This window comes from Hesperophylax consimilis, chromosome 1, assembly GCF_061612785.1.
Source record: "Hesperophylax consimilis isolate HC1 chromosome 1, BYU_Hcon_1.0, whole genome shotgun sequence".
Classification (NCBI taxonomy): Eukaryota; Metazoa; Arthropoda; class Insecta; order Trichoptera; family Limnephilidae; genus Hesperophylax; species Hesperophylax consimilis.
The window spans coordinates 3,134,534-3,160,991 of NC_142836.1; the positions used below are offsets into that span (position 1 = coordinate 3,134,534).

A 26,458-nucleotide genomic window follows, 5' to 3' on the forward strand; every position below is an offset into this window, starting at 1 on the left:
AAATAAATTATTTCTTCGAATTGTTTAAAAGAGCAAGGGCCATCTAGAATATTTTATGTCCATGGGAAAACCCTAAGCCAGTTCTGTGAAGTGTTCACCTCATTTAAATACCTCGAGCGGATGTTCACAAGAAAGATGCTTTAAATTTAATGTAAACATAGTTTGGGCTTATCTCAGCACCTAATTGAGACCGATATCTATCCTCGTTATGGCATTATTAGCACTAATTCTGGAGACACTTTCAAGGCAGACAACAAATGTTTTCATACACAGATTAAATATATGTGTGCAGTGTGGGTAAATTATATTGCAAAGTGGAGTTTCTTTGTTTCTGTATCGCGACTAATTCCTTTGAGAAGGCATGTATTATAATTGAGTATTGACACCAGTGAGTCCGATGCGGTCTTTACCTGGTCAAGCAGATCTCGACTCTTGACCTTTTTCTTCCTCTGCGTTCTTCAACCCTTCCGAGACAACAGCAAGTTTCTTCAGGCTTTCATGTGTTCTCGCAAGGTGTTTAATGTAGTGCTTCACATGTCTCAAGCATATCGTTCCTTCATTTAGAACTAATATGTTGGCAAAGAGTTCGCGACTTACTGACACACATAAATTTAAAAAATGTAGAGTAAAATTTAATTGTTTATGGATAATACATTGGGGGATAACCTGTGCTGCTTAATAATCGAATGCTTACATTGGTGTTTAGCATGTAATTAAATTACGTATTATGTTATTAAGATAAGTAAAATATTTAAAGTTCTTTGAGTCCGCGAGTTGTCAATGAGTCTTAATGATAGTTTTCATAAATCACTGTGTTTCGTATGAAGATTTTTCCTCTATTTACTGAGAGTTGAGTTGGTAAGAAATCCCTGTGTTCTTTTTCAAATTACCAAGTTCCCAAGGGATACCACGAGTATTTCTCACTGATTGGCCTTTCGCCAAATTGCTAATATAAGTTAATCTTAACAAGCGGAAAGAGATTTAAAAGAAAGTAAGAAACCATTTACAGGGATTTTAAGGTAACTTCATTAACGCCATAAAGCAAAAATAGGAAAATTACATGTTTTAAACACGCCAACGCTGTTCAAATATTTGAAACATTTTTCAGTATAGTTAAAATTTTTAATCAATCAGAGAGGAGGCTAAATTTTCTGCCGATAAAAACTATGATAACGGTGAAGGTGATGATGACGATTTCGAAGATTATGACGATGGTGACAATAATGACGTTGACGACGACGAAGATGATGGCGATGATAATGGCAAAGATGATGATAACTACTATGAAGATGGTGACGATGGTGAAGATGATGACGATGGTGATAATGGTGACGATGAAGACGATGAAGATGATGACAATGGTGACGATGTTAACTGCGAAGAAGTTGGATGACGATTATAAAAATTATGACGGTGATGACGATGATTACGATGGTGAAGAAGATGAAGATGAAGACAGTGATATTTATTTAATCATCACAACCAGTTTCATAAATCTAATCCACACTTTCAAGTTCGCTATCTTGAACACAGTTTGAATTAATTAGTACTTCTGGATAATAATTATGGTACTTCTCACGCTTCAGTATAGTTGTTGCGAGTTTCCGTTATGTTTTCATACAAAGCCGGAGCAACATTTTCAAGCGCTGTAATGGGAGTTGAGTTTCCCCTAGCGAGCATTTCCCTCTCTGATGGAATATCAACTTAATTAGATCGATAGTGTTTTTGCTGGCTGGAAATTTGTTTTTCAGTACACCTATTTGTACGAGTAGAAAAGTTTTTGACAAATGCCTCGGGTTATTTAATAACGTCAGTATCTTCAGGAAGGTTTAGTGACTTCAGTTGCATTCCTGGTCATAAGTAAATTGTAGTGTTTGATCATAGTCACTATTTTATAATTCAATTTTTAAATTCAAAAATACATTATTTAGTAGGTAACGCTTTTATTTTTAATAAATTAATTAAAAATTATAATTTTATTCTGCTCAAACGAAACGATAGGAAAAGTTTCAATTTATTCAATAAATATTTTTTGGTATTCATAACGAAAACAGAGTTGTAGCAAAGATTAATTTAATATAGTGATTTCACTCGTAGCTTCGCCGTTTGACGTTTTTTTTACTTGGAGATATGCTGTTACATCGGGGAATGTATCTTTTAATTATTCAAATCGCAAATTTACATGTGGGATTTATCAAGGAAAACGCTTTCAGCCGGATCTTAGATCTAAAGATTGCAAATATTTACCTTATTATAAGGGCCTATTGAACGTACGTAATAACAATGAAGAAATACACCGATTCAAGTGTCATGTGGGCGTTAACCAATTTCATCGACCTGTCTATGGTCTAGGGGTCGAAATTACTCATTTAAATTTGGGACCTTTCTAGGGATAATTATTTGTTCAGTGCATAATAACAATTGAAACACTCGAATGAAAAAGGGTATTTTCGGTATAAAGGTCCTTTTGTGACCTGTTATTTGCAATAATAATAGAATTATCTTGCACAATCTTATCGCAACCTGACTTAGTTATTATGAATCTTATTTTAAATATATGTTACTACCTCTCGAACCCGACTCCGCCTGCGGTGAGTTCACATCAATCATAGAATATGATGTTTGCTGAATTGTTTTCATCTGTCGACATAAAAAATGTAGGGTTAAGTAGAAAAGTTAGTGGGTCTATCAAACTATCGCATATTTTTTCACTTACCGCCTAAAATATTTCTTGAACATTGTAAAAAATGTTTTAGCATTAAGTTATTTGGTCTTCATTAGTTGTATAAGTCATTTTTCAGGTTTGTAATGGTGCGTATACATTTGCGAGCCAAAACGCGAGCCGAGCCTCGAATTATGGGAAAGGAACGAAGCAACCGCAAGTGGCGTTTCGCGCCATTTGTTGTTGCTTCATCCTTTTTCTATAATTCGAAGCTCGGCTCGCAAATGTATTCGCGCCATTAAATGTCTTTTAGGTGATGTTTCCAATGAATGATTGGCTAAAAAAATAATTATTTTTCTATTATTTTAATTGTGGTTAAGTTTTCGACCCAATTTAACAGACCTTAAAAATGATAAGATACAAGTAACGAGTAAAAAATACAATGCACGGATATAACTAGAGGAAACCGGAATGTTGTTCCGGTTGGTGAAACCCATCGGCCTTAACATTCCTGTCAGTGAAATATAAAAAAAAACGATCGTTCCGGTTTGTGGAGCAAATACGATCCTTCTATGATTTTGAAGAATATGGAATCACAAAACTAATATTTTTCAGAATTTGAATGTTTTGTATCATTTGTTGGCAGATTTCGTTTCAAGTTACATCAATCATCCACCTAAAACCGGATTCTGGCAATCCGGTTTGCGAAAATGTTAAATTCAAGAAATGAAGTTGAATGAATTGATATATCAAACAAAGTTAAAGGAACAGAAAAATAATGATTAAGTACTGATGTCAAAAACATTTACGGAATTTTTCGACGTCAAATGTCAAAATAACGTACGATCCCATAAATTATATCAATAACAATATACATATTTAAATAGCGCAATTTTGTGATATCTCACGCAAATTTACTAGATACGGCTTGAATGTACCATCCAAGCTAGGAGTAGTCTTGTCCCGGTGCGACCGGTACACCAGGGGGTACTGTTTTGTTAGGACTTGAGGTTTAAGTTTGATCAGCACGTGTACATGACAATAACCTTTACTCAATATAGAGGATGGATATAGACAGGGTTCGAGGGATAGATTAAGCATAGTTTTTATTTGTTTTCGTTTTTGTCCCCATCCATGCAATTTCTTAGTGTGATTAATTTTTGATTACTATGCCGTGTTGCGCTTCCTCATTCTTAAGCCAATGTTTCAGACAGCAACACTCTCCATCATCAAGGCAGATGTATAGATTGTGGTGAAGTGTGTATTTATGTATGTAAAAATGACATGTGTTGCGCGCGTTAATCCTCATACGGCCGGTATTTCTATATGATAATTTATTAAATGAATGTGGTTTTTGGCATTTAGTTTTGGTGAAGCCGTCAAGCACCGGACACGTCTTAAGCTTAGCCACGTCTTCTTTATTGATATTAAAATGTGTATTGTTGAATTTAATTTGCTCCTCAATTGGCAAAAGAAGGAGAAAGCACAACGCGACACAATAACCGAAAAATGAATCACGATAATACTTTTGATCGTGAATATCTAAAAATAATATCATGTTATTTACTGTTTATTCTAGCTTCTGTTAGCGTCTTCTTGCGTCTTCTAACGTAAAATCTTGCTTCATTTAGCTTCTTCTTATACCTTATAACTTATCTTTGCTTCATTTAACTTCTTGTGTCTTCAAAGGTATTTTTGCTTCATTTAACTTCTTCTTGTCTCTAATACCTTAGCCTTCCTTCGTATAGCTTCTTCTTGTGTGTTCTAACTTATTCTTTCTACATATAGCTTCTTCTAGCTTCTTGTTTCTTTGGGATTCTTATTGCTCCTTCTTTCTTCTGATCAAGTGTGATTCTAGATTACAATGTTCGTTTACAATAATTAATGTCTACGATAGTACATTTAAAGCTCTCAGGGTCAATATGCTTGACGTTGGCAAAACAACCTGAATGTTCGAGTATCAGGTGCTAAAACTCAAAGTCACGGTTTGAGTATAAATAACACAGTTTTACATTAATAAAAGTTCAGTTTGTTACGAGGTAAGTACGGGAAGTACGCGATGTGGTAGGTCAGTAACCGAGCGGACACCGGCCAGGAGGAACGGGAGAACAGAACGTTGCAGGAGGTTTACGATGCTTGTAGTATGCAGTATGCACCAAGTATTCAGATGTTGGTAGCTTGTATGGACAAAAAGCAAAAAACGATTTACGCGAGACATGCTTGTTTGCAACGTATGAGCTACACGAACCCGTAATCAAAAATTCCAATTCAATTTTTATGGAATTGAATATATTACTGTCAGTTATTGCAACAGTGTCCAATACAAAATTTTGAGATGTAAATCAGTGTTTGTATATTGCTCACTAAACTTGTGACAGCTGCCGTGGTTGAGTGGTTACGATCCTTGGCTATGAATCCGAAAGTTTCTGGTCGAATTCCAGTGTGCGCAAGTATATTTTATTTGATTAATTTGTGTTATTTTAAAATTTATCCGTTTAAAACAATTTACAGTATATTTGCGGCACATTCCAGATACTTTAAGTATCGCCTTAGTAAAAGATAACCACTCAAAACCGAAACATTGATTGAAATGGTTTTAACCGTGTTTTGCGATCAGATTAGAAAAGTGAGGTACTCACCTATTTTCCTCTTTCCTATTTCTTTTCGCTCCTCTTTAAATTCAGCCTCACAATCTCAGATTCTATGATATAGTCTCATTAGCTCCAGACGGTTGGGAGCAGTTTGAAATCTTGTGCGGTATTCACATAAAGCAAATAATTTTTAAGAACATACAGTTTTATTGGTTTTCTGGAACTTAGGAGTAGAAAATTTTTTGCAAAGACTGTATGAAAAATCACATTTCTTTAGAGCAAAGTCCACCTAATAAATTAAACTGCATGAACTGGTTTTAAGAACGCATTTAATTTTGTATTTAAACTAAATCTTCGTCAAAGATTGCAAAGTTAAGTTTGTCAAGCTACACACTAATCCCTGGTAATCGTACCTTTACCTCAAATACTTATGCCTGTGACAGACCACGCTAGAAGCGCGCTATAGCAATAAGTAAAACCACGAAACTACAGCGCAAGTGTGTCAGCCCCATTATTGCAAATAATCATGATACGTTTTAGTTCCTGAGTGAGACCAAAGCTCAACTCAAAAAATTTAAGAAAGTTCGATTATGGAGAGTTATAATTTACGAAGTAAACTCAATTTAACTAAATTATTAGAAAGTCAAAAAATATTTGATCTCCTTTGATGGCATAAAACTATAAAATCAATGTTTGACTGCTCTGACGCTATGGTTTTTTTTCACTACATGTACCGCCCAAACATACTAGATGGAATATTTTATTTCACAACAATAACTACGAAGTCAATTCTGTTATGGAGAGGGTTAGTTAGTTCAGCATTTTTTAGTTCATGTAAATAACGAGTAGGTAATCAAATTTTGGCATAATATGCTCAAATCAGGTTCGATTCCATCTGCACGTAATTTTTTTATTTGTTAATAGGTATGATTGCTTCATTTATATTTATATCATACAGGTCTGATAGCTTCATTTCAGTTTATTATTTTACTTGACTTCTTTGTTTATAATATCTGTCTTAAATCAAAAATATGATATGTTTCCTGGTTTGACTGATGTTTACTTAATCCAGATATCTGTAAATTAGGTTGTTTACATTATTAAGAGCATAAAACTAACATTAGGATTTGAGACCGAAATACCTAACTATACTGAATAATATTTTTTTATTCGAAAGGTGTAGCAAATATCTAGTATAGATATGTGCTATTTTATTTATTTGTGGTTTAAATTATGATATATAGGGAAATAAAAAAATCATTTTCGAATGCTTTCAGAGTAAACTTTGTCATTTTTTGAGAGCTAATTGTATTAATTGTAAACACTGTATAAAAAGGTGTTTTTTGGGTAGAAATTTTAAGTTGTGTACGATTAATTCATGTTCCTGCGAAAATCAGGTGGTTTGTATTTATTATTTTTTATCTTATAAATTGTATTTTTATAGTAAATTAAGCAAATTTTTTTAAATACCATCATTAACTCACAAATAATTGTTAAGTCACCTCCAAAATAATGAAAATTTTATTTCTTTAATGGCCTATATTTTGTAATTTAAAACACACAAAAATAAAATAGCACATATCTTAATCGATATTTGTAAAATTTTTGGATTAAAAAATATTTTTCAGTTTGGTTAGGTATTTTTCAGTTTGGTTAGGTATTTTGGCTTCAAATCGAAATTTAATTTTTATATGAAAAGGGCCGCACAGCCTTTCCCCCTAAAGTATGACTGTGGGAGTTCATTTTATAGAGAAATGCGTGATGTTCTTCTTTAGTTGTTGACTCGTAGATAAAGGATCATTGCTCCCCACTCCATTTTCCAGAGAAATAGAGAAAATTTATTTTTTGTTAATACCACAAAAGTTTCCCAACTGCTATCAACCGTCGGGAGCCGGTGAGGCTATGGCATCCGCAATAAACTGGGGTATGTTGTGAGGTTGAAGGGCAAGAGAGGGAAACACCAAACATGGCTAAAGTATTTTTTAATGTTATTACTGCTGAGTCCCAACTTGCCATCCGTCTGAATAGACTATAGCATCCCCGATCGAGGTATGTTGTGAGGTTGAAGAATGTGGGGGAGGGGGGGGGGATGGGAAAGAGATCGATAGGGGAAGTACCTGGCTAGTCAGATCTAGTCAACCAACAACGCCATTCAAGCAATGTTTCAATTTTTCTGAATGGTGGTGTCGTAGACCTGGTAGATATCTAAGTATGAGTGTTTTTGACATCATGTTAATAGTAAGCAAAGAGCTACAATTAGAGGCGCTACTGCTTACTAATATTTCTTCGAAACTTGTTCCACTATTAGAACACTATAAGCGGTGCGCGTAGACCGAATTCGATAATTTTAGTTGGGAGAGTTGGAAGTCAGTTGGAGGTAAAAAAACGGAACCTATTTTTTCACTTCACGTCTCATCTAAATATAAAACATCAATGTAATATAGTAAATATGGGTTGAAATATCAAACAATTCCACTATTCCGCATTTTCTTTTAGTTATGTGGTGGGAATACCTTAGCGTTAAAATAACCCGTTGAGAATCGAGGCACACAAAGCGGATCGCGATGGATCCCTTTTAATTTGGTATTTAGCATGCTGCCGACACACGGGATTATTTGTTACTTTATGGCTGCGCCCGTGCTTGTAATGCAAGCTGACACGTACATGTCGTACACAGGCAGCCATTCCACGGATCCAGTAAAGAGTACGCAGGGCACAGGGTGGGGTACAGAGCCATCAGTCAGCGTGTAAAACATGGCTTCCCAGCGCCGACATGAATAAGAATATATAATACTTCCAAGAATCAATACATTCTCGCCCATAATTCGGCGCTTTGTGAATATGTAATCAAAACAACTTTATTTATTCAAAAATTCGAATTCTTAACAATTTATCCCTCCCTCTTGCTGCTTCTTGCTCATGTGCCTACACAGGAAAGGTACAATTATTATTATTGGAGTACGTTTGTTAAAACCAATGACTAAATAATATATGCTAATTAAATCAATATTCATCGAATTACAACGATTATTAAATCATTAATAATAACACATCTTTTTTTCTGCTTCCACCCCCCACTAGAGGAAGAATCTATTTAATACAACTACTAAGAAATAGTGAAACTTTCCATATTCCTTTTCAAAGGAACAATTTAACCTTCTCCCAACCTCTTACGTGTATGAGTCGTCTATGTAACATATCCCAAACATGACAATTTTTTAGCGATAACCCACAAAACTTTCTTAAATTTCTCTGGATCTTTTGTTTTCACGTGATTTTACTCGATCCAAACATTATTTTCTCTTGTTTTGGTGTTGTTATTGTTTTAAATGCCTATTTATTGTTTTATTCTTAAATATTGTTGCAGACCGTTACTGGACTTTATTATTATTTCTTTTATGTTTGTCTGTTGTGTGCGCTATAAAAAAAGACGCTTATCGCATAATAAAACGCATTCAAAATCATCACAGACTAGTAATGTCTTCATACTAATATTAAATTTTACACCCGAACGCTTAAATTCCATGGAAGAAATATTCGAAGAATGTTTTAAATCGGTTAAGGGAAATATTGAACTGAAAATATCTACACTTCATTTATTGTTATTAAGTTTAGTTTGTAGAACTCCATTTTAATTTTTATTTTTTATATATTCAATAATATTATTATTGGGTTTATAAAAACAGTTTATTTTTAAACAAGTTCTGCTGTGTAATTATTATTACGCGTGACAGCTGTTTCGCCCTCTGAAGGCATTATCAAACTGTCAACAGTTGACAGTTTACACTGGACAGTTTGATAATGCCTTCAGAGGGCGAAACAGCTGTCACGCGTAATAATAATTACACAGAAGAACTTGTTTAAAAATAAACTGTTTTTATAAACCCAATAATAATATTATTGAATATATAAAAAATAAAAAAAAAAAAAAAAAAAAAAAAAAAAAAAAAAAAAAAAAAAAAAAAAAAAAATCTACACTTCACTTGTGGTCTGCAGGGATATGTTTAGTCGACTTTGCCAGCGGTCTGGCATAGAAAATGGGATTCTTGTCTGTAGAAAAGGCTAGGAAAGGGGAGGTTTTGTGGGGAACTTAGTGGCTTGAACTGTAAATACATTTTGAAAAGGGTGCGGATTTATCGGTTTAGTGGTTTTCTAAACTCTGTGATTTTAGAAGAAATAATTAACTTTATTAATTGCCTTTCAAACATGTCAAGATTTGAAGAAAAACTTCAATAAGGATACTTAATTAAGAAAAGTGAAATTGTTTAATGTGGTTATTGGTTTGGGGTAACAACTCAAAGAGTGAGTCTGGAACAAGAAGGTGCGATTACAATTTTGCACGTGTGCATTTATAAATAAACATATTTGGTGACTGTTTATTTTGGTCTGATAATAGTTTTCATGGCTTTGGTCTACCACTTCTGTACCGTTTATCGGGAACGGGATTTTGCCGAACAAACCACGAACTTAACGCTTTTTGTTTAATTTTGTAAAATCGATATTTAAACAATAATACTCATTCGATTAGGTTTAATTGTTTAGCTCCCGATCGGTGAAATCATAATTTGAGCTTTTTAACTTTAGCAAAACTTTTCTTGATCAGATATATTTTTTTTTGTGTCTATCTATCTTTTATTTTCATGGTTTTAATTTTTAAATATTACCACACATTTGAGCTGTGACGTTATGTTGCTTGTCACTCAAAAAATGTCACAAATCACCAAACCGATATTTTTGTGACATAAATAACATTTGCCTCGCACCAGCCGCGTAATTCACACGTCTAGTTTACATGCATTAAAATATCGCAGAGAGTTGTTATCGATTAGTCAATTGAAACCTTTTTTTTTGCGAATATTTGCGTAGAATTTGTAATACTTGATACTGCATCCGCAGTGAAGAAATCTTTTTAGAAAATAACGAACATTTTAAACGTTGTTCTTTATTTTTATTAAGCCCACACAAAAGGCCCTGAGGAAAATAATTTACCCCAGGGCCTATGTCATCTTTTTGTATGCTGTGTGTAGGATCTTTTTAGAAAGGAAGGAGAGGAAATTCTGGGAAGGTAAAGGGTATGAGGGTTGGGTAGGAATCTAGGGATTAGTGTTTCCAGGAGCGATGGACACATAATACATCCCTGACACCGCGGCGCAGAGCGATGCGTCTAGAGACCAGTCAGAGAGGTCAAAACCAAACCAGCCTTTCCCGATCTGGCACACCACGCAGCTGGCGGGCAGGCGCATCCTGAACACACTCACCCGATGAACCCGGCCACCCCTGCTAAGTCACCAAACGTAGCGAACAACTTGGGGTGACCTATGACAGAGGTGTTGGTTATCTCATAAATGTTTCCCGGGGTGGCGGTACCCAAACCCGCCTCCCAAATTGTGTTATGTTTCTTCTTAAGGCGATGCCATACGTAGTAATGCAAAATCATGTGTTTTTGGTTTGAAAAATTGGTCGCCTAGAAATGTATCAGATGCTTTAATTAAATACTGCGAGTAGAATACATCTTGGCCTTTAAAATAATCGAGTGTAATCAGAAAAAAATAATGTAAAAGGCCTATGAAAACTGCTTTAAAGTTCAAAGTCTCCAACTTACGAACCCATTTTCGGTTATGATTTTATTGTGTAATGTGGCAAATTAAGTTATTTATAAAATGATCGAAAAAAAAATTAAATATTTACCCCTGAACATCCACAAAATAAAATAAAAGGCACTTTTTGGCCGTGTTTTTTCTTGCTTAAATCAAAACAGGCGGATAGTGTTAAGCGGGAATTTAAACCTTATCGCCATCTACGTAAGGGTTGCTATTGATAGCGGCTCAATTTAAAATATTACACAACGTAGTGCATCGCCTTAAGTCTTTTGTGGGAAAGACTGAAAGATTACAACGGAGTACGCATTTACATAAAACATCACAGAAATCAGCTCATATTTTCGCACAAAACATGTTGACAAAAGAACAACTGACAGTGTATTTACAACACAATAAACTGTTTACGGGTTCAAAGATCCTACTCTTGTAACTGTCAGAAAAACGCAAGGAAGGAAGCACTCTGTCGTTTCCATTTAATTTCATAGATGTCATTTCGGGACGAGGATGAGATAAAAGGTTCATCAAAAACATTATAACGCTATCTGGTCCCCCAGATTCGTCTTCTTATTTTTATTCCCAGAATAATGGGGATATCATTTGGGTTAATGTTTTTTTGTGGTAGAGATCAATGATATTTAAAAATTCACAACGGTAATTTCGACTTTGACGGTTCCGGTAGTTTAATTAGGCGTATGAATGATTAAATTTGTGTTGTACATTAAATACCAAAATCATCTTGTACAGGGTTTTCTATAAAGATATATTTATTTAAAAAAACTCACATTTAAAAATCGACGCATGAAGCCCATTTTTTCTCTATTCATTACTCGTTGTAAAAAGAAATAAAACTTTGCGTCCCAGGATACATGGTTATCGGTGATATTCGAGGCGCAGAAAAGCAATTATTATTTATTATAAGCTTGATCGAATTCCATTATACCAACTAAAACTTAGTGATACTCTGCAGGACTATCAAAACTTATATAATAGTAAAGAATCAGTAAAACTGTTTGTTTTTACACGGTGGGAAAATAAAATCTTCAAATGATACCAAAATAAAGGTAAGGAAACACTAGGCCCAAGTACGTCGACTGTGCCGACGTGTACACTTGTCCTACGTACGCAATACAAATTTGAATCACAGTGTCGCGACATTCGATGAATTTTAAATTATAAATCACTTCTTAACATCTTACAATCTATTAGGTGTTCTTCACTCATTTTAAAAAGAAAATGAGCCATAAATAAATGTCAATAAACGCCAATTGTCAAAACTTTAAACGTCAAATCAACTCGTTGGAAGGCCTTTCAAATACGCCATATTTTTTTATACGTCTCACTCGGATCTTATCAGCGCAGATCGACATTGTATGAGGAATGTAGGATTACGATACAATTTTTTCTATTTTTATTAAAAATATATGAAATGTAAGATATCAGATGTATTATTGCGTCGCTTATGTTGCGTACGTGGGCAGAGTGAGTCTACCTTTATAAGTTTAAGCTTAGCTAAGCAATCATAATAATAAAACTTACCAGGATATGGGGCTGACCATCGTCGTCCAGCCAGGCCAGCACGGCGTCATTGCCTAGAGCGAGCGCGACATGCCCTGTAGCGCGCGCCTCGGCACGGAACACTGCGGCGTGCCCGGATACACGAACGCGCAGGGCAACCTCCCCCGTGCTGCCCAGCCACCACGGAGTACCCCAGTGGGGACCTACACTCGAGTATTCCGAGTTCACTACAGCACGTTTGCTCCTCTTTATTCCAACTTCCCTGGTATTTTCAAAAATCTTTGCTTTTAATTGAGCGAATTTTTTGGCATTTTCTGTGCGATATAGCGTTTTTTTTGCTTTCATTTTATGGTTTTTTGGTTGTTCGACTGATTTTGTATCTTTATCTAAGTTGTTCACACTTCTTCTACTTATAGTGGAAGCATCCTTCACATTTTTAAGATGCTTTCCGAAATGTACAAATAAACTAGATTTAACTTTTGAGTTTGGGAACTTGTTTCTTGTTTGAGCCTTTTTCACTATTTTTGTATCGATACTTCTCAAATATCTACTTTTTGGAGATGTGGGTGTGCTTGATCTAGCATTATCTCTGATGACTGCAAGTCTTTGCTCCAACCAGGGGTGTGGAAGATTTGGATCTAAATTTAGGGCTACTTTAACATATTCATCAAATTCCTTTTCTTTCTCATCTTCTGCTTTTTGGTCAGCTTTTGAAAGGGAGTTATAATCTGGTCTGACCCTGCTCATGGATTTAGGTCTGGAAATAGAGGCGTCTGCGTTTGTGATTTCCATATTGAGCCAATTAACTTGGTTATTGCTATCGAGGAATTGAATGGGTAATTTAGTATGTTTTTGTAGCTTGGTTTCAACACTGGTCAAGAGGAATATAGCAGCGCCCAGGAAGAGGATTCTCACTTTAGAGGACGCCATTGCTGGTTTTGGCACTTATCACTGTTCACAATCACTTTGATAACGTCACGCGACGTTTCTGCGTCCACTGAGAAAAAATTACACTACTCCGTCTTTGCCATGAAACGTAATCCAGTTTCACTCAGAACTTTGAATCAACTGCAGGTAGTGGCTATCATCCCCAATCAGTCGATATTCGTTATCTGGAAGAAAACAAACTATAATAAATATCAATTGATGAGAAGTGTATCATAATTAGAGATCAAATTACAATTAATTACATCATTGGTAGCCGCTACATTCGATCATTAGAAAAATCAGTGCCCATTATCAAGGTTAATTGAACTTTGCACTCTCCTGCCATGCCACTCTGCCACGGAGTTCTTCAGAAGCACAGAGAGACCATTCTTATTAAATAAAACATGAATTCAATGCTAACAGAGTTAAAGTTAGATAAACGTAAAACGCAATTTTGCAGCAATCTATAAAAATTTCGGTGTCATTTTTTTAATGAGCCCTGGAAGCTATTTGCGATACGAGCTTCATAAAAACATCATTTCCGCTTCCTGTATTAAATGCGCCTAAACGGCAAATAGCGTTCACATTCGGCATATGGCGTTCAAGTGACCTTTTCTCTCAAGGAACTTTAATTAGCATCATTAAATAAACTGTTCGTATTACGGTAAAATAAAAATAATAGAGCGCCATCCTGTCAGATCCATATCTCCCAAATTAACACAAAAATATCATATCGCAGAGTGCAAATATTATTACTGCACGAAGGCTGCTTTATTAAGTGATGCAATGATTCCGATTACGACGCGTTGTAACAGCAGGGAGTCATTATCTCTGAGGTTATAGTAATCTTTGTCATCTGCGAGATAACGATTTTAAAATAAATATTTTTTCGAAGTCATTGTTTTTGATTTCGCCAAAGAAGTGCTAAGCGTTAATTGAATGCCACATGAGAAATTTTTTTCTAATTTATTTAGATTCTTTAAATTATTCGTTATCCGGTTAAATCGGGATTGTAGGCCCTTAAAAATTAATTGACAGGTTTCCAGATAATCTTTTAGTAACATACCAATCTGTTATCACGATGTCGGAAAACGTATATAAAAAATAGCAAAAAGCGAGTGACAGTGAATACCTACTCACACATAATATACATTGCAACAAAGTACTTGCTCACACATAATATACACTGCAACAAAGTACCTACTTACACATAATATACATTGCAACAAAGTACCCACTCACACATAATATACATTGCAACAAAGTACCTACTCACACGTAATATACATTGCAACAAAGTACCTACTTACACATAACATACATTGCAACAAAGCATTGCAGTATTCAGATATGCCTACGCTAAACCAATGAGCGACAAATATTTCAATGAATTAGTAGTTAGTTTTGTATAAAAGCAATCTTTTATTAATTATAATAATATAATATCAAACCGTAAAGTGATTGTTTCTTTAAAAAAATGCATTTTTAGAGCGGAAGCACACAGAGAGCGGTCAGAGTTCTGCGTTCTAGTGACCGTTGACCGCTCAAGAGTTCCAAAGCACACAAGCAGCGTTCAAATTCTCGCGTTCTAGTTTCGTTTGGGTCTTTTAGAAAGTTCATCATCCGATGAAGAATTATTGCTCTTGTGGAGCTTAGCAGCTTCTAAAAAGAAAAGGAAGTATTGGGTGCACCCAATCAACACAACGCGAGAAGAACAAGGCGAATTTACTAGTATTTTTCAGGATTTACTTTAAGAACAACGATTCTATATTTATTTTCGAATGCCGATTAATAGTTTTAATGAATTGTATAACATCATACAACCCGATATCGAAAAACAAAATACTAACTGGAGGAACTGTGTTTCATCAAAAGAAAGGCTGGCTGTATTTTTAAGGTACGTATTTATTTATTAAGGATAAGAAAAGACACTAGAATATTTAGAAATAATAACAAAATATACGAATAAATAATTTACATCACTTAAATCGTATAATAAACTCCTTTCCCTAACAAATTCAATGAACTTTTCCGTGTTTGTAACCTCAGACATCGCAGCGTTCTGGCGTTCTATGCCTCGGCGGGAAAAGAACTCTTAGGACAGGTTGTTTCGGAGAATTTGAACAATTTATCAAATTTCAACGTTCATTTTCAAGTTCTGTGAAAGATTTTTTCAAGTTCTGTTTTTATTTCAGTTTTGTCAAGCAACTAGCCTACAATGATATAATAACAGAACTTGAATAAGTCTTTCACAGAACCCGAAAATGAACGTTGAAATTCGATGAATTGTTCAAATCCTCCGAAACAACCCGTCCTTAGAACGCGACGTTCCGTTTTCACCGCCGCGGTCTGACGGGTCTGACTGCCCGCTGTGTGCGTTGTTGTTACAGTATAAAGCTGCTGCCACACGCAAAGCTCACATCAAAAGTTAATGTACAGCGCATCATCTTTTCTACCGACACACGACGCTATCAAATATTTCTTCCTATGGTAGGAGAGGGGGTCGGTTGAATTCGAGAGCGGCCGAGGAACATAATTTCATCTGTCAAAGTGACAACTTTACTTACTGACAGCTTGAGCACGTTTTCGAATTGGATGATACTTGTCGCCTATTGCTGGATCTGTTGGACAGCTCATCCTCAGATGATGATGCCGCCAACTATATAATTATAAATGATATTTATAAACTTTTTAGATTTTAAACAATCTGCGCGTAAATAGCGCATTTTCACATAACTTGACATAACCTCTCCATCGAATCAGGAAATTCGCAGTTCGCACGCCGATCGACGAAAGCGACATATAATAAATTATTGTAAAATAAGCTCACGTCGATTTCCAAAAATGTCGAAGGCAAAGGCGGCAAGGACCAACACCAGGGCAGGGAACGAGAAGAGAGCACGAGAGCTGACGAGAGCAAACCAGATTACCCAGGAAAACAATTGAAAACAATCAACAAACGAACAAACTAGAAGCTTCTCTATGTAGGTATCAGGCCGTCCAACTTTCTCAAAAAACCGAATGATACTACCATATAAACATACTGAGTTAAAAATATGATTAATTTTGAAAGGGCGAAAATTTGTTTACTTAAAATTCAAATATTGATTATATTTATATTTTAAATATATGTTAAGTATGTTTGCCAAATAAAGTTTTTTTATGTTTCTAAATTTACTAGCACACATGACGATATGAGCTAACATAATAAATAAGAAATGCATTATTAGGCTGCTTATGTCATGGCTGTCAAAGGGAACACGGAACTTAGTTGGTAGCTCCGTAATTAAAATGACCCCCTCTCCTTTTTACGGCGGAGAGGGGGACGCATAACTTTTCAAATATCGCGTCGGGAGCGGTTACGTAAAATAAATTCGGTTAGCGAAGTTCAGAACCACACTTATAGCGCGTTATCTTTTTACGTGTGTCGGGTCTGTGTGGGATTGTATGGCGAGCGCTATTGTGCTTTATATTATCTGTTGATGTGAGCTTTGCGTGTGGCAGCAGCTTAAGTACATTCTAATGAACGCCGAACGCCGAACGCGGAACTCGGAACTCCTGACCGCTCTCTGTGTGCTCCCGCTCTTAAAAGTTCCACAAGCTATGCTTAGAAGTATCTTATAAATAATTACTAAGCCTCTCCGTGGTCGAGGGGTAGGCTCTCGATTAGCAATCCGGAGGTCACGGGTTCAAATCCCAGCGTGCGAAAATAAATTTTATTTTTTTTAATTTGTGTTATTCGCGGCACATTCAAGTGGAAGATACTCTCAGTACCTACCGAAATGGCTTTAGTCGTGTTAAGTGACCAGATCTGAATAGCCAGGTATTTTCCCCTCCCTTTCTCTACCCTCCTTACACTCCCCACTACCTTCAGCCTCTCAATTGGGGATGGCACAGCCTCATTGACTCCAGAAAGTTTGGAGCAGATAGGACTCTCGCTATCGTAAATGCGAATGTGTATAGGTACCTATTAATGTAACTGCATCTGTTACTTACATTACGACCAGACGATATGAACTTTTTGGTAGTCGCGTTGTAACTTCGGTTGTGCTTCGATATAATAATATCGTAGAATATTGGTTCTGCAGCCGTCATAAGGAACATTAATTAAAAATAGGAAAATAAATACATGAAGGCATCTTTTCACGTACAAATTACAAGAGCATAAAACAAAGTTGAATACCATTACAGTTTTTTTCCCACAATAATTTAAAGGCCAGGCGTACAGCGATCACAATTCGAGCAGTGGGCTCCCAAAGCTGGGGTGCGTAACTAATAGATGTTTTTATACAAGAGCAAGAGAACATAACTCTGTACAAAAGTATGTAAACAAAAAACCTCATTATGCGAATTGATTTAGGGAAGTCAATTGCACGATAAATTGGGTACTTTTCCATCAATTTGTATTTCTAGTGCTGTTCTGTAAACCGACGCAGCGTCTAGGAAGCTTTTTCGTTATAAATGACGTGATTTAGAACAGTTTCGGTGGAAACTGCCGCATGAAAGTTCAGATATTTGTTTACTTGTGTTGTTCATTCGTAAATCGCACAATTTACGAGCTTTTTGCGTGATTTTGCTTGGAAATAATAATATATTTATAGGGATGGGGGAAAACGAGATATCGTAAGCATTTATATGTGATCGATTATTTCATCAATCGAAACATAAAATGGCAATGACATGGTTAGTAAGCAGTAGGAATAATCGATAAATTTTCATAATTGATTGATGTGTTGAATTCAGCGCTCGAGAACGATACGACAGAGAAGGTTCACAAAAAGGTTGGTCAATGTTTTTTTGGCTTCCAAACGGACCTCGTCCTTTTTTCGAGCGATTAATTCGAAACATCGAGCGATTGTTTTAATGTTTTGATCACTCGCATCACTACTTCAGAGCAGCTTGTCACACGAACTGTTTTATTTATCTTTGAAATCATTTATACGATGTAGTATAATTCAATGCGGTCATATTATTTACGAATTGGAAACGATTCATGTTTGGCTTCTACTGTAAAATTTATTATATTCTAATGTTCCTTTCCTTTCTCTAAAATTTATTACAAATAAAATATTTATCATACTATCATAAACATATACTAAACAAAATATGTCCACTCAGTAATCTTAATTCATCTCGGGAGTATTTTAAATTTTCACCATTTTGAACTTGTATAAAGGCTGACAACGTGTAGTTTTAACACAACAAATTTTGAAATCTTTAGAGACTGAACATCTACAAACGTACAGAGTTAGGAATTAAATCGTCTATCTGCTCGATAGACCAACGTAAAATATGAATGTTTTTAAAGACTCCTTTGTAAAATTACAAGCCCAGAGATATGTAGGGTAATACGGCGTCTAGAAACTAGCATTTCAACCGGGAAACTGGTGAATACGTCACGTAGAGAACTCAAAAAAACTGAGTAATTTGGTTTTATTATATTTTTAACTTTTTATCAGGCAAATATAGGGTTAAAAAAACTTTTGGAGCTAGGCTTACGTTTCGAATTTCCAGACACCGTGTATAACCTGAAAAAATGACATTATAACAAACATTGTTGTGGTCTGTGAAAAAAAGTTTAGATTTGTAGAGAAAAGTAGGAAAATTAGGATTCTTAAAAAAAAATAAGTGGTTTTGCTCAAAGAAACGAACCAAAACGCCACACGGTATGAGCCTCGGAGCTGAAAATTTCACTCCAATGTGAATGAGGCTCGGAACACTGGTCCGTTGTTGGAGAACCGTTTCATACTTCGTTCCCCCAATGACGTTTGAAGGACTCGTTCCCATGTGTTCGCGCACATTTTTATCAAACAAAATAAATCGAAGGCCGAATAAAAACAGTAGAAAATCGAATGCGAACAAGCCAGGGAATTCCACCCAACAGGCGCGGCCAACGAAACTATTCGGAACTTGTAAAAAGGTTGTCTGACACACTATTATTCTTTGTTCATAATCTTATACGTGTGGAATTATACAGGGTGTTAAGAGACGTATCTGACTTTTAATCAGTGGCCACTGAGCTTATTTGGAGTAAAACATGCAAATCACATTTTGGTCTCCGATGACTAACAAAAACATACAAAAAAATTAGTAGGTTGGACAGTTACACGGAGAAAAATAAATGGCTTTATTATCAAGACAATGTTAAAAATGTGACTGCATGATCATTTCCCAGTAATTAGTAATACTGAATATATCAGAACACGTGTTCACGCAGGTGCCTTAGTTTGAATAAATGTAATGCGAGCTGCGAAACCATTATTATTTTGGAGAACGCTTGTTCCGACTTCCTCATAACACATTCGTGCTGTAGGTACTGATAGATTGTTATGAAATTTGTCAAATCATTAGTTAATAATAATAATAATTTGGATGATTTATATAGCGCCATTTTTGTGCAAAATCACCTCAAGTGCGCTGTATAAATATATAATAAATTTCTACAATGATCTACTAACTATACATATATGAAGATAATATATATGTATATATATATATATATAGTACCGTACTTACCTGATAGGTCACTTGAGATTGACACTTAAGGCGATGCACTACGTCGTGTAATATTTTAAATTGAGCCGCTATCAATAACAACCCTTACGAAGATGGCGATAAGGTTTAAATTCCCGCTTAACACCATCCGCCTGTTTTGATTTATGCAAGAAAAAAACATGGCCAAAAAGTGCCTTTTATTTTATTTTGTGGATGTTCAGGCATAAATATTTAATTTATTTTCGATCATTTTATAAATAACTTAATTTGCCACACTATACAATAAAATCATAACCAAAAATGGGTTCGTAAGTAGGACATTTTGAACTTTAAAGCAGTTTTCATAGGCCTTTACACTATTTTTTTCTGGGCTTATAGAAAGACTTATCTAAAAAATACTCGATTATTTCAAAGGCCAAGATGTATTCTACTCGCAGTATTTAATTAAAGCATCTGAAACATTTTTAGGCGACCAAATTTTCAAACCAAAAACACATGATTTTGCATTACTACGTATGGCATCGCCTTAATTACCATTAACTAATTGTTTATTTGCGAAATTTAGATACAGGATTTAGGACATGATGGAAATTTTTATATAATTGAACTTTCTCTCAGGAATGGTATATTTTTTAAGGGTATGACAGCTAAAAAAGGTTTTAGTTTAGATCTGAATTCTGTTGGACTTTTTATGGATCTTTATTCCGAAGGAAGTTTGTTCAAGCCTTCCGCCCAGATGCTCAGCGCGATCACCAAACTTAGTATTAGGCTTGCGCTTAGGTTTCATCAGTCTGCCTGTTATAGGCCTCCAGTCCCATTTTTACAAGAAATGAATAATTTGACTAGATTTTTAATAATCTATTTTTAATAAATCGTCACTGGTTAAAGTAAGTTAGGTAGTCTATACTCTATATAATGTGGAGAATTGGTTTTATTATCTACTGCCGATTATGGCAATTACACGTTGCCTGATACAGATAGTAGTTGCTTGTTGAACTACACAGTTTTCCATGAAATACGAAATGAAACACGTAAAATCGGTAATAAATGCAGTTTTTAGATATCTTAATTATTTAGATAACAGATAAAACTTTAAAATTGATTAATTTTTTTCAAAATTTATGTTGTAGGTAGGTATCTAGAAAGTATCACTTGATTTATATTTTGGAGGGATTAATAAGCATAAGGCGTTTGAGAAGAAAAAAACCTTAAAATCATTAGGTAGGTGTCTTTTTTACATTAGCTCCCCACATAAGAGGCCCCGAGGAAGATAATTAGCCTCAAGGCCTATGTCATCTTTGGTAATGCTGTGTGGAGGGTCTTTTTAAGGAAAGGAAGGAGAGGAAATTTCAAGAAGGAAAAGTGTATGGGGGTAGGTAGGAATTCGGGGATCAGCGTGTCCAGGAATGACGGACGTATGAATGCATCCCTCGCACTGCGGGATGGGTCGAGGGAGTTCTGTTGAAGAGGTCAAAAGTCTCCCACAACCAGTCTCGCCTGATTCCCGAACCGGCTCGCCACGCTGTTGGCGGGCAAAGGCATCTGCCGCCAAGACCTAGACAAACCTCACCCCATAAACCTGGGCCCTCCTGCTAAGTCACCAAACGTAGCGAACCATTAATGGCAGAGGTGTTGGTAGTCCAATGAATGGTTCCCGGGGCAGCGGTACCCATATTCGCATCCCAAATTTCTACTAGCAGTTGCAAGTTATAAGGTCACCTCATCGTTAGTTGCTTCCTGCCACAATTACTAAATGATGCTAAACGATATTTGGTAGATGAAGATAATGCTGGGCTCCGAGGACCCATTTTATCAGTGGGCGGGTTCTTTGATCGATTGGTAAAATGAGAAGAATCCATGCTTATTATGTGATCAACATAATCGAAATATTTCGAAGTTTCGAAACTTATCGCTCTAATGAGAAACCATCGTTCGGAATACAACTGTTGCTTAAAATTGCATTAGCTTCCCTAATTGTTGAAAGTATGTTTTAAGAAAGGCTGTAGGGATTTATAAAGTAAAGAAAATGGGGTAGAGGAAGGTTTGAAAGTACCTGGCAATTCAGATTTGGTGAGCAAATCTGGTTTAAGCCATTTCAAGCAACTTTTAGATTTTGGATGTCGATCTTTCTCCAGGGCAAATACTACACCAAATATAATACACCAATTCAAAGAGAATATTCTGTTCTAAAAATACGATTTGTGAATCTTTAAAGATACAACACTCTTAATTTAAACATCTAGAAATGTGGTTTCGATTATGATGTGTCTCCAGGTTTCCTCACTAACTCTTTTATTAAATAAAACTCCGGCTCAACAAAACACTCTGATATCGTAATTAGCAGACAATTGGAAACATGTGGAGCCGACCTTGAGGCTCCCACCTTATTTATTATACGCTTGCTACCTTCACTAATCGACGGCTAAACGCCATCTATGGGTAACCTAATAGAAAATATCTAGTGCCATATATGGTTTAACTTTTACACTAATATTAAGGTTATTATAATACAGATTAAAACAAATTTCAAAACTTATTAGACCTTCATTTTATGGATCTCGATGGAACTATATAGATATGTCGATTATTCTCAGAACTGCCTTATACTTTTGCTACATTGATCACGTTGAGTTTGTTACAACAATGAATCCGCCGCAACTTTTGTAACTGCATTTTAGTTATAATGAATTATTACTAGTTCCAATTAACAATCACAATAATTTTGGAATTGGGAATTATGATTTAAATTAACATACGTTCAAAGACCATGATAGAGGAATTTATTAAAACACAAATGTACACAAAAAAGTACACACATCTGATAATATTTAATTAACAAGAAAAATTGATAAAATATATACAATGATTATTATCATACTACAACTCGAAAATCAGTATTTTACTATGAGTAAAAATTGATAATACGTTTTCAACAAAACAACGAATGTTAGTGTTAATTCGTCGAACAATGCCATTCAAAAGAGAGCCATACAAACAAAACCCATGACACAGTGGCGTTGTGAATATTTGAGAAGCATGGGCAATTGGGCAATCATCATGACTGATGAACTATTTTAAAAACTGTGCTCTTCGTTAGTTGACTTAAGTCAAATACTTAATAAGTCATTGGGTACATAATATCTTTTGTTTATGTGAAAACCGCATAAGAGTGCCAACTGCTTCCACCCGTCTGAATACTATGTGGAGACTATGGCATCCCCAATTAGGGTATGTTGTGAGGCTGAACGCCCACTTACTGCGTGGCAGGCCGGAAAAGGAGATTCTGGTTTAGGGAGATCTTTTGACCTCTTCGGCAGGACTCTCTCGGAACATCGCCCTGCACCGCAGTGGGATTCGATTTTCTATAATATCTTCATACCTTTTTCCTTTTCAGAACTCCCTTCTCTTCCTTTTCTAAAAGTACCCTTCACACAGCATCCCCCAAAGATCACGTACCTGAGGGGATCATTTTCCTCGGGGCCTCATTTGTGGAGCTAATGTTAAAAAGATAAAAGTTAAGCATGTAATTTTGAGCACGGCAAAATATATTTTTTGATACTGTAAACATTATCGACGAAAATGCCTACTTCAGCACACTACATCTTATTATGTAGTCAACAAATTTGATCCAGAAGGTTAAATAATAATAGTTTTAAATATATTTATGTGCAATATGTTATGCATTTTAAAAGAACAGAAATTGGGAACATTTATTTAGTGATGTTAAGTAATTTTATTTAAACATATTAAATTAATCAACTGCCTTCTAATTTTATGTGTTATTAGAAAACTATTTAGTGCAGACCAGTGAAAATCATGGGATAATCTGAATTCTCAACAAATAAGTTTCAATAATGAAACTGACAAAATATTTTTTTGTTAAATTATTATATGTATAATAGTGCATCTGAATTTATCGTTATTTATTTATTAAAGAGTTATAATCACTCACCGACTCACCCACATTGTTATACATAACTTGTATAAAAATTCATTGCAGATTGATATATTATTATGGATTGTTGGGGGCTGGGCAATTTTTCGATACGCCATGCCACTACAAAAATGGATTGGTAAAAAATTACGTACAAGACATTGAAGATAATATCATTGCGCGTAGGCAGCTAAATATTACCACCCAAATCAGTACCTACCTGGCGTCAAAACACAGAGCTCACTGCTTTTTCACAAATACAAACACATATAAAATTGTAGTTAAAAAATAATACGAAATAGATTCATATTATATTCTGTGGCACTATTTTTATACATAACATTGTACGTTTTTACAATTTATTACTGTAATTTTCACTAAATTCAAAATCATGTAGCGCAGACCCGTGAAAAATCACGGATTGTCTGAATTCTCGACAAATCATTTACAATTTTAAAAACGGTAATTAAAATATTTTTTAAACAATAATATACTATGGGTGGGTAGGTACTTTATAGCTTATCTGAAGTCTCCAAACTAGCACTTCCAATTTTGAAAATGATGATAGTTAAATTCAAAGCAAATTCTTGAATTATAGACAGAGTACAACAGAAATTAGTATTTTTAACTAGCTAACTAACCATCACGCCATTTCCCCGCAGGGGTAGGCAGAGAGGACGGACCGCCAAACAACTCGGTCTTGGCACACACTCCTTGCCTCATTCACATTCATACATCGTCTCATACATACTTTTCTATTGTTCTGACTCTTGACATGGCCCGACTCGTATCTGATTCACTTGGTCGTGCCATGTCTTTGTATTATTATTATGTCATGTATTTTTTGTATATTATTTATATAATTATAGTGAATCGTGAACACTTCATTAGGACAACCTATTCTAAGGACTTTTTGACATAATATTTTTGTGAATTGAGTTATTTAAAGAAATTGGTAAAATACTAAATCAGTAAATAATTAATATTAATGATATTGTGTTGTTTGATTTTGGGATTATTAAATAAGGAAACAATTCCATGCTTTTGTTTTTATCCAGACCGAAACATTATGTTTGACTATAAATTATAACAGAAACATATTTTTAAAAACTTGTTCGCACTTGCATATTGTAAATTTTGTTGCAGGACTACCAAAAACAACTGTCTATTTTTGTCGGAAATGACAATAGAAAGCATTTGTTAAGTTTGTCGGTTTATTGCATTCAAAATAGTCATCCCACTTCAGTCGAGGGCGGTCGTAAAACACTACAAATAACAATCAGGTATATGGAGAAATTAGTAACATCCGCTCAGGTATAAAGAGGTGTCACTTCGTCAACACTTGAGGTAAACTTTCTAAGGTGAGGGTAGTTCTAGACCCTACTATTAGTTACCTGGCCTTGTGTTTTGGGAGTTTGTCTAATATTTCATTGATGTTTAAAATACTAGAGTTGCCCACGCGCTTGTGGTACGAAAAAGGCAGACACACGGTCTTCTTTCATAATTGTGTAAACTAATTTCACAATAACTTTTTAGTAGAATGCACGTACTCCATTATCGTACTCTAACTACCGTACTCACTGGAGATAAGTTCACTTATCAGGAGCTGGTCGTACTGTACAGATTACAACTTGCAGATGCTGCAAATAGCACCTCTGATAGCTGGAAGACTGCAATGACTTTTTGACAATAATGGGAAAATGTCCAATTCACACGTCATTACGGACGGTTTATAGTTGTTGGAACACAACGACGCGCGACGTGTGGGAATATCGTGTTGGTTCTATCGTTATTTCAATGGAAGATGTTTCGAGAAACTAACATCATTTATCCACTCGGAACTGGCGCACAGTCGGTACACCAGGGGGCACTGTTTTGTTAGGACTGGAACACGTGCTCAGAAGATTAGAAGGAGGTTGGAGTTTATTCGCGCGGGATATATGGCAACCTAATAAAACAAACTTAGAATTTAGGATGGGCAGGAATAAAGGATTTGATTGAGCGTTATTTTTTCTTCCTGGTGGCTTACTTCGTCTAGCCTTCTTACATTTCCTTGCCTATTTTTTACTTTTCCTGGTTCATTTTGTCTCTTCTTGTTTCTCTTGGCTCTTTTTGGCTCTTCTTGCATGGTGCACAATCGCCAGGAGACAGCAATTTATTCAACTCCCAAGTACTCCATCATTGTAATTTCTGCAGGACGATGAATTTGGCACGCAATTCGAAATATTGGCATTAGAAGGACAAATATTCAGGTAAATCATTGTATTTGGACAAGATATGGGAATAGGAATTTTACCCACGAGCTAAATTGTAAGCTGAATTGAAATTACATATTTAGTGTTTTTCCTGTTTGCAAAAGATCATCTAGTTTTTGCAATTTCGATGGCAATATAACTCTGTCCTTACTCCTGTCCCACAAGACCTAGGACTGAGAACTTGCGATTAAATTTACAAGGCACTTCAGTCGGAGCAAGTTAATTAAACATGCAAGGTAAATACAGGTACAAGGTACAACAAATGTGAGCATTTATTACCCCATGTTTTATTTTGCTGGCTTCAGTCGGGGACTTCAAAACAACTATTATTTGTTTGAAGATCTCACGGACGTTATACTTTACACTATATCTATCTACATATACGCTATCTTACCTGTTAGCTGGTAGCTTCTGCCGCTGAGAGCTCCGTTGTATTAGTCATCACATTTTCTGTTACATTCGTCATTTACGAAGAAGTG

General features: G+C 35.4%; 1 protein-coding gene across 1 annotated transcript in view; it reads right to left on the reverse strand.

Annotated features, from left to right (window-relative positions):
- LOC149426138 (MOXD1 homolog 1-like) overlaps positions 1-26,458 on the reverse strand; it is a 151,473-nt gene that overhangs the window by 99,099 nt on the left and 25,916 nt on the right. The window contains exon 2 of the mRNA XM_089638719.1: positions 12,390-13,480. Coding sequence (XP_089494845.1) covers positions 12,390-13,298 — 909 coding nt within the window. The 5' untranslated portion in view covers positions 13,299-13,480. The remainder of the gene's footprint in view (positions 1-12,389; positions 13,481-26,458) is intronic.